The 10,011-nt window shown below is 34.9% G+C and overlaps 1 protein-coding gene across 5 annotated transcripts; it reads right to left on the reverse strand.

Annotated features, from left to right (window-relative positions):
• Positions 1 to 2,682: 2,682 nt before the first annotated feature.
• On the reverse strand, positions 2,683 to 8,072 carry LOC11406128 (uncharacterized). Of its 5 annotated transcripts, none has more exons than XM_003629544.4 (11): positions 8,023 to 8,072; positions 7,527 to 7,612; positions 6,971 to 7,054; positions 6,766 to 6,882; positions 5,845 to 6,366; positions 5,319 to 5,686; positions 4,974 to 5,073; positions 4,551 to 4,610; positions 4,332 to 4,415; positions 4,052 to 4,168; positions 2,683 to 3,188 (listed from the first exon to the last, which is right to left on the reverse strand). In XM_003629544.4, the coding sequence occupies exons 2-11, from the start codon at positions 7,563 to 7,565 to the stop codon at positions 2,886 to 2,888; spliced, it is 1,794 nt and encodes a 597-aa protein (XP_003629592.1). In that variant the 5' UTR covers positions 7,566 to 7,612; positions 8,023 to 8,072; the 3' UTR covers positions 2,683 to 2,885. The 5 variants fall into 5 exon arrangements, with proteins under 5 accessions (XP_003629592.1, XP_024627640.1, XP_024627639.1 ...); XM_024771872.2 differs by lacking the exon at positions 8,023 to 8,072 and adding an exon at positions 7,849 to 8,016; XM_024771871.2 differs by lacking the exon at positions 8,023 to 8,072 and adding an exon at positions 7,802 to 8,016.
• Between the last annotated feature and the right edge of the window lie 1,939 nt (positions 8,073 to 10,011).

Consider the following 10,011-nt stretch of genomic DNA (forward strand, 5'->3'; position numbering starts at 1 on the left):
TCTCTCTCTTCAAGCTCTCCTTCAAAATCTGCAAAGAACACTTATATAGCAATCTTCAGCGTCGAAATCGTGTCACGTTTTTCCCCAATCGTGCCACGATTGATGCGTACGACCCAAGGTACGACCAACCTTATCCTGAAAATCTTGCCCAGCAATCCAAAAATCGTGTCACGATTTCCCAAAATCGTGTCATGATTAGACGCCCTGAAAACAGCTCTCGACATTACCAAAATCATGTCACGATTTCTCTGCTTCCCAACTTTGCAATTTGAAGACATACGCAACATTCTCCACCTTGACTTCAAATTGATGATGATGTCACTTTAACCATCAACCACCAATCTCCCTTTTCTTTTCCCTTGCATCCAACTACACCAAGTTGCTCCACAAGTCTACACCAAACCATCTTCAACCACGGAACGTCTCCCGCTTCCTCGAAGATCACCTTGCATCCGATCACCCTTGGTCTTTTAGGTAATCACACAAGCCACACCATACATTCTTCAAACCCCGGAATACCTTCCGTCCTCATGAAGAATTCACATGCTCACAACTAGAGCATAAACACCCAAGGCCTCCATAGTCGTACCATTCCCGGTGTCATCAACTCCACCTCAAGTTGAGCTTTCTCTACCTCAACTTCCAAATGAGTACTTCCACTATGCTTCCACCTTGTAACTCCACCTCAAAGGTTGATCACGAGTATTATTCATACCGCCTCTCCGGACTAACCATGAGTATTCTTACCACCACCTCTCCAGGCTGATGTTGAGTGTTTAACGTCTCTCCAGACGAACACCACTCCACAAGGCATCAATACCAAGGTGAGAACCCTCACCTTCATCTTCCTCCCAACAACTCACCACCAAAGCACCCGCATCCCCATACTCCTTGGACACAACTTGCGCGGAGCTCTCATTGTCCTCCGAACAATCCCTCTTGAAGTGACCCAACTTGTGACACTTAAAGCACTTATACTTATCCTTGTTACCGCTCTTTGAGCTTCCTCGGTTACCTCTACCTCCACCATTTCCTTTTGAAACACTAAGGCCTTCACTGTTTTCATCCGCTCTCAAGTCCTTGGACTTGGTCAACTCCTTGGTTCTTAAAGCCACTTGAACTTCTTCCAAGGTGACAGTGCCTTCTTTGCCATAGAGCATGATATCCTTGAAGGATTCAAATGATCTCGGTAGAGCACACAACAAGAGTATAGCCTTGTCTTCGTCCTCAAGTTGCACCTCAATGTTCTCCAAATCATCAAGGATTTTGTTGAACTCCGCCAATTGCTCCATCACGGTCTTTGACTCCACCATCTTGAATGAGTAGAGTTGTTGCTTAAGGAATTGCCTATGAGCCAAAGACTTGGTCATATACAACGACTCCAACTTTGACCACATCGATGTTGCGGTTGGTTCCTTCGCGACATCCCTCAAAACTTTGTCCCCGAGGCACAAGACAATGGCACTCATAGCCTTGTCCACCATCTCGGTCTTCTCCGCTTGTGACATGGTGACCGGTAACGCACCTTCACCCTTCAAAGCTTTCTCACACTTTTGTTGTATCAACACCGTTTGCATCTTCACCTTCCATAACCCAAAATCGTTAATCCCGGTGAACTTCTCAATATCCCACTTTGAACCCATGGTACTCACTAAACCAATTCACTCCTATGCCCCACGGTGGGCGCCAATTGCTGTGAATTCCGGTTGAAAAAACACACCAATACAAACTATGATGTGTGGAGCAAAGGAAAGTAGTAACCAATATTAAAGTGAGCACAAGCAATAATCAACAATAACAGCACCTAGATCTAATCTAGGAATCAAAGAGAAAAGCACAAACCACAAGCAAAAGATAAAAGGAGAGAAGAGAGAAACAAACACACCAAAGATTGTTCACCCAGTTCGGTCCAAACTTGACCTACTCTAGAGGAGAGATTGATCTCTCCAATCCACTATCAATGAGTTCTTACAAAGAGATACAAAAGGGTTACAAGAAATTAACTTTGACAAGTTCACAAAGAACAACCCTAATTTCTACCATTTTTCCAATCTCACCAATGAACAAGACACTCAATGATTTTCACACACCAAGGTGTTTACAATGTTTCCAACCCAAGATAACTCTAATCAAAGACCCTAAACCCTAAAGTTGCCTCCTTTGATTTCCCAAGTTTATCTTTCTTCAAGCTCTCCTTCAAAATCTGCAAAGAACACTTATATAGCAATCTTCAGCGTCGAAATCGTGTCACGTTTTTCCCCAATCGTGCCACGATTGATGCGTACGACCCAAGGTACAACCAATCTTATCCTGAAAATCTTGCTCAGCAAGCCAAAAATCGTGTCACGATTTCCCAAAATCGTGTCACGATTGGACGCCCTGAAAACAGCTCTCGACATTACCAAAATCGTGTCACGATTTCTCTGCTTCCCAACTGTGCAATTTGAAGACATACATAACAGATATGCAGCATATACAGAAAAAATAAAGTTGCAGATGAACTTCAGTACATGTTAATTAATTTGACTGCTCAGTTCCATGCTGAATTTGATTACTTTTTAAGTTTTTGACAACTACTTTCTTTATCCGTAGGTTTTTTTGATATACTTTGAATTTACTAAGATTACATCTGAACTCATCTTAGTTTACCACTTGAACATCAATAGAGACCAACACCAATCATTGAAGAAAATGAATTTCATTCATGAATTTTATGTCGTCTATATTCGGAAGTACACTTCCAAAAATACATGTGATTTTTCAGAAATGTGTCATAGGGTTAAGTTGCTTCCAAACATTATTTCATGTTTTTTTGGCTTATATACTTTCTATGTAAACTATCCATTGTACAAAAAAAATATCCACCACACTAATATATCACTTATTCATTGGTGTAAAAGCAACCTGAAACTAAAATCATAAGGCTTCATTTGTACCAACTTTGAAAGAGATTCTCTTTCCCTTCCTTCAAGGCATTTAACTGCTTGGTTTCTTATTTCATCTGGTAATTGGAGACAAATCCAGTCCAATAAAGAATCAAGGTCCTTTGCAAAATCTAGTAAATACCAATCCAACAACTTGGGAATTAGTATTTTGTTTGTTTTTGTAATTCCAATTGAAGCTTGTAAATAATCTCTCTTTGCTGCTTCTAACTCATTATCAACTTGTGATGCTGTATACACCCTTACCTTAATTAAACCAAAACAAAAAATTCCTCCTTCAGTGCAATATAATTTAATGAAATATATACATGTATATGTATATGTATATAAATTTAATTTATATATACACATTCAGAAAATAAATATGGATTTGTGTTAGGTATAGAAAGAAACCATTCATTAACCTAACTTCCTAAACTTTTGGCAGAGTTTGGTGGTTGAGAATGACAATAATATTTACAACTAAAACTGAAATTTGTCTTTGATCCTAATAGTAAAAAATGGAAAAGTGTAAACTAGAAAGCTTGTAAATTAAATTTAGACTAAATGGGCAATTTCGTCGCTGAAATTGTAACCACTAGTCAAATCAAATCCATCCTTGAATTTTACGAATTAGCAATTTCGTACTTCAAATTGTCACGCATCAATCAAAATGGATCTTACGTTAAGTTTAGCTAACAGAAAACATGGCGTGCCACCTTAAATGAAGATGTAGCAATCCATGCGGACTCCACATCACTATCACATCTCTAGTGACAAAATTGTGTGTGATAATTTTGTTGGGTAGGAGTTATTTTGACTTTACTTCGGAAATAAAAAGTAACTCCTAGGTTTTTTTACCGAAGATAATTATACCAACAGTTAATTTTGTCCATTGAGACGTGGCAGTGATGTGGAGTTCACATGGACTATCATATTTTTATTTAATATGTCACAATATCACATAATGTTGTCTAACTGCTGAATTTAACGGAAGGACTATTTTGATTGACCTATTACAATTTCAGGGACAAAATTAAAATTTAATACCAGAGTGCTGTGCTAATTTTAAACCATTGATTTAAGAAAAAGAGAAATGCTTTATGGTGTTATAAAGTTGAGAAACATACTGCAGGTGAAGACCAGCTTCCACAGGAAAGTGCAAATGTTACCAAGGGCTCAGACCATTCCAGTCCAAATATGCTTCTTGCTTTCACTTCATCATTTTTTGCAGCTTTTGGACATGTCTGTTGAAGAAAATGAAGATAAAAATTAAGGGACTAGTTAATTGCAACATGCTTTTAGGGCACAATATAGATAAAACACATCAAGAATTTAAAAAATATTAAGTATACTTAATTATAGTTAAAACTATAAAATCAAAAGAAAGGACGAGATTGTGGCACTTACAAACTTAAGGTGATAGGGGAGTCTCAGGATAAAATGCTCAATTGTGATTGCATTCAGCAACTGTCCTCCTACTACTATAGTTGCCTGAAACATGTATTGTCAGAAGAGGTGAAATATCCATTCAAATGAGAAGAATCAGTAACATTTCTACTACTTTGAGTATTATTTTGTTTAGAAAAAATATATATAATGCTGAGAATATTTCTCAGATAATCATACCTTTTGCATTAGGGCTACAACCATTTCCGGACTTTCAGGTATGCCATGTTCTAAGTATGCCTACAAGATGAAAACCAAAATATTTTAAAGTGATGACTCTTAACTCCAAGAACATTAGGCAAGCTAAGACTTTATCCGGTGTTTAAAAAAACCGAACCAAATGGTTCAACCGATTGAACTTTGAATCTTCCTTTATGACCATTCAGTTAATTTGGTGGTTCGATAGTAGTTTCTTCCCGGTTCGAGAAGTTTAAGGCGGTTGAACTATGATCTAAAAATCTTACGGTTCAATGTTTGGTTCGGTTTTTAAAATTTAAAACATTATTTTCATCAATTTCAAATGTAGAACTAATAGACCAAACTCTTTAGTCCTGCATTGTAATTATATATGTAGTAAACCTGTGTGGCAGAAAAGTGTCTTACATTCAGAATAGAAGAATTGTAAGTATTTATCCAGAATGCAAGTTTTTCTTGATGGTTAAGTCCCTTCAAGTTCAAAGATGAAAGTTTCCCAAGTAGGTACCTGAATTTTACACACAAGATTATGTAAATATATCATATTAGTATCATCAACCAGCAGCTAATAACCATCAAACACCGACACTTTGGATTGAAGGCGTGTCTGGTGTCCAACACCGACACGTCTAGTTATATTCAATTATTTCATTTTCTCAAATTATTACCGATGTCTACGTGTTAGTGTCAGTATAATTACAATATTGGTCTCTTTGCTAGTGTTTCACAGGTTAATATACATCGATAACTTACTTCAATCTGTGGATAAGAAACATTGCATTTGTTGTTCTGGTGAGATCCACATTGGAGCCTTTAATTTCACATAAATTCTTATATGGACCAACTTCTCTTGTTTTGGATTCTGAACAGATATGATAAGGATCCCAAAACTGATCTTTTTCCTTGCTACATTGGCTGAAATATGATCCAGAGGTTGAAGGTGTTTTTGATTCCACAAATTTTTCCTTTGATGTACCAATTCTCACAAATATGTTAGACAAACACTTGACAAGATCCTCTGAAACTCTATTTGGTGTGCTATGAACTTCTGACACTTTATTATCTGTTGGTGAATTTGAGGAACTATGTGCCCTTTCATGTTCTGATAATCTCCATTCCAGCTAGGCAACCAAAACAAAATGATTAAACAAAAAATTGTTGAGAAGATAGCACAATCAATCATATCATAGACTAACTAACATGTTTGAAACTATGAAGCATAGACACTCATTAGATTAGGCGTGTCCGGTGTCCGACCCCGACACATAAGTGTAATTACCTGCAACTTTAATTGATCCATGGACTTGTGAGCTGATTCATGTTTGAGTGGAGATTTCTTTAAAGGAGTGATGAGTTTAGATATTTTCTTCACTGGAGACTGTTTATCTTTCAAAAAGTTACTAAACAATAGATTCTCTTTTCCTCTTCCTTCTTCTTGTATAGATGAGAATGAATCTTGTTTTCTATGCAATTGCTTCCCATTACTCCCACCGTGATTAGTGACAGTGTCAGGAGAAAATAATAGCTTTCTGCTAGAAGCACTTCTGGCAAGAGAATTCTGTGGTGGAAGCCTTGTTGTCATTGAATTAAATTCACTTTGTGAATAAGATTTTGATCTTTGATGCTTTGAATTACTTCTCATGTGGTTTTGGTCAATAGGGTCATTCAAATTTTCAGCATTTCTCTTTGAGGAAATGTAAACAGCTTCTTGATATAAACCTTGTCTGAAATTCACAACTTGTTCTTCAAGCCTAACCACTTCTTCCTCCAACACTGCCACTTCAGCTAGAAGCTCCAATGTCTGCAACAATCACACACATTGCTTTCAATGAATCCAAAAACCAACTTCAAAAATAAAATTCACTAGTACTATAATTTAAATACAATACAATGAGCTGAACTCGTTGTCAGATGCATATTTGGATTCAAGATGAATTTGGCAAAACCACATTGATAAAAGCTACATTTTTTAGCTTCAATAAAATCACGGTGCCACTGTGGTTTTGTCAAACTCAACAAACTCATTGTCAGAGTGCATGTTTGAGTTGACGGTATATTTGACAGAATTACAGCGTGTCACTGTGAATTTGACAAAAAAGTTGGCATCAACACAGTTACAGTGTCATCCTGATTTCGTCAAACTCACTGTGATTTCAAACATATATACTAAATTCTTCGATTAGAAGAGAGAGTGACTAACATATGGAGGAAGATAAGGAGGAAGACGAGGCAAAGATCCTAAAGGTCTTGTAAATGCTCTTTCTAAAGCTCTGTGAACATTCTCTTCATGTCTTAGCTTCCTCTTCAACTTATCTACCTGAAACCAAAGCTTTCAAAACATCACTATTTTGTATGAAGAAAATAACACAAAAATTCTTATTCATTTGAGTGAAGATTCAAAGTACATCTTGTAACAATGCAATCTTCTTTTCTCGATTAGATGGACGACCAGTTTTCATTCCTTTGCTCCCTCCTCCTTCCATCTTCTCCTGCTTTCCACATTCAACAATAAACAAAACTTTGATTTTGTTTACAAAGAATAAAAAAAGCTTAAAGTAGAAGAATATAAAGAAAATAATCTAAATTATTCTTTTCTTGAGAGAAGTTAAAGAACAAGATTTTAGATTTGGATCAAAAGTGCATGACACACCCTTTTGTCAGTTAACCATGAGGCTTCATAATTACAAAACATAATTTCAAAATTTGAAGAAAAATTCCATGCTTGTAGCTATTAAAGTAGCTCTTTTCTTTATTCTTTGAAATCAACCTTTTTCTTTTTCAATTATTCCAAAACATAGTTTTTCAAAATTTAAAATATATAATTCAATTTAATTTCATTAAGATCTTAAATTCCACTTTCCAACAACATAGAAATATTAAAAAAATCATAAAAAAAGTTCATTTTTGAAAAAAATGAAAAACTAGTCTTGAAGAAGCAGAAGAAGAAGGAAGAGAAGTTACTTTGATTGAATGAAGAGTTGAGCGTGCTCTAGCATTCATTTTTTCTTCCAATTTTTCTCAGAAAACAATGCAATGTAGTAATAGCACTGATTCAGAATAAACAAAATGTGAAAAGTTAGCATAGAACATTGATAAAGCAAATGCAATGATACAAAAACAGAGTACTCTGTTTTGAGACAGAGTTACACATAAAAAGAGAGAAATGAAGAATTTCTTCATACACAAAAGAAATACCAATTATTGTAGCGGGAAAACTGAATGAAAAATGGGAATACCCAGAAAAGAAAAATGCTAGGTTCTGCAAAAAGAAGAAAGTTTTTACATATTTATTAATATTATTAATGGTGTTGTTGGTTGCTACAATTCTTGAACAGAGTGAGAGACAGAGATTGAGTAAACAACAAAAGACTGAGAGAGTAGAAGAAGGAGGAAAAAGACGAGGTTGTTGGTTTCTCCAAGAAAAGAAAAGTGTTTCAGTTGTTTTTTGAGTACCTACCAGTACCACAAAACAGAGTTGAGTTGATGTTGTTTTGTTCAACCTAATTTAACCATTATAATAAAATAAGAATGACACAACACAACAAAATTTCATGCTGTTATTATATATTTTCCTGTCTCTATGCATTAGTACATGTATAATTAGAAGGAATTGGATTCCCTACTCCTAGTTAGGGATGTTAGTTGTCCGATCAAGATTTGACGGTTGAGATTGTTTTACTACGTAGAATTGATAAATTGCTGCATGAAAATGTGTTGGACTATGACGGAGAGTCTCATTGGATTGAATCATGATATTATGTTAAGAGCGAGCTTGAAGCTATATATTTATCCAAAAAATTTAAGACATTTGGTTTATGAGTTCTCTTAGATGTTGTTTAACTTCAACTCTTTCATCTAATGTAAAATTTTAACTCACTTGATATGTCACAACATCTCTCCCACAAATGTAAGATCGTCCACGTCATTGATCCAATATCAGAAAAATCTCTCCAACTACCACAAAAATATTCAATGCTTAATCTACAATTTTTACAATGAGAAAATTGCAAACTCTCTCACACAATTATAAGTTTTACAATGACATAATCACAAACTCTCTCAATTACAATTTTTGCACCGAAAAGTTACAAAACTCTCTCAAGAGTCAAAACAAAACTACCCAAGTCCCAAACGTCAAAATTAGTAGAGTATGTGCGGTGAAGAAAACTCAATATAACAATCTACCTCTATTTTTTAAACTACTCGATGTGAGATTTGGATGAGTATCTAATTTGACACAAAATACATCTTCTTCATCCAAAGTCTCACATTTCTTTATTTTGAGTCAACTTCATCCTCACAAAGTAAAATATCATCTTCATAATTAACCACATTTACAAGAGGAGCACACTTCAACATTTCTGTCATCTCATTTATGCTCCGTAAATTTTCAATGAATTTTGGATGTTTGATCAAACTCTTCAGAACAATTGCACTTGATAGTAATCATATCTCTTGGTTGAAATCTTCTATCATGTTGATCACCATAATTCTTTCATTGTCCGCATTTAGTTACTAGTATTTGATTGTCGTCTAAAGATATATCAAGCACCCAATTTTTGTCGATCACTTGATTTTCATTTATATTTTCAAGCCCCCGCTGGCGGACGATGGGATCGGTCAGTCGGTCCTCGGGCCAAATATAAGGATTTATTTTCAATACACTTTTAACACATATTTTTCAATACAATCTCTTTATTCAATTACAATTTTAGTACTTTGGTCGCAATAAATTCAATATAGAGTCGAATAATTTAGTAGAACCCATATAAACTTTAACGAATAAAAATGAGTATGTTAAAGAGTATGCTGCTAACATTACTCTTATTTTGTATTTATTTTTTATGTCAAATTAGAGAAAGTGCTATTTTCTTTTAACTATGTTAAATCTAGTGATGGAAACTTGATGTGTGTAATATGCAATCAGTAAGTTATACATAAATTTTATTATAAATCAACACAAATGTTGATGGTTCTCTCTAACTTTGCACAAGGTATGTCTCTTCTAATCTATTTTTTATATTATAAAAATATATATATATATATCCAACTCCATTTGGTTGTCTTATGTGGCTTGTTAAGTGAAATTGTGTTAATTTTTGGAATCCATTTTGATTTCTTATCATTCTTTCACAATTTATTTGGTCATTTATCTCTTAAATGATTATTTTGTTCTTTGTCTCTAAAACTTATGGTGAATGCTTCAAAGAAACCTACCAACAATATTGGGAAACATCATCTTAATTATCTTCACTAGGATATGCTATATAGCCTTGTACCTATTGAATTGATCAAGGACTATGTTATAGGCTTAATTAGGAAATTTTAATTTAGTCCCCTAGCACGCTTTCAAAGTGGTATGGAATTAGATGCATTAGTAATGGTACATATACTCACTCATAGAGAAGAGAATCATTGTATATATGTGCTTGACAGAGAGAGAGGG

Source organism: Medicago truncatula, chromosome 8 (assembly GCF_003473485.1).
Source record: "Medicago truncatula cultivar Jemalong A17 chromosome 8, MtrunA17r5.0-ANR, whole genome shotgun sequence".
In the NCBI taxonomy this organism is placed as follows: domain Eukaryota; kingdom Viridiplantae; phylum Streptophyta; class Magnoliopsida; order Fabales; family Fabaceae; genus Medicago; species Medicago truncatula.

Excerpts from the sequence above, each read along its gene's own strand:
- LOC11406128 (XM_003629544.4), bottom strand. The coding sequence starts at position 7,565 with ATGAATGCTAGAGCACGCTCAACTCTTCATTCAATCAAA. Across the intron at positions 6,367-6,765 it reads CTCCTTATCTTCCTCCATAT|ACATTGGAGCTTCTAGCTGA; the intron begins GTTAGTCACTCT and ends TGATTGTTGCAG. Across the intron at positions 4,611-4,973 it reads ACAATTCTTCTATTCTGAAT|GCATACTTAGAACATGGCAT; the intron begins GTAAGACACTTT and ends TTCATCTTGTAG.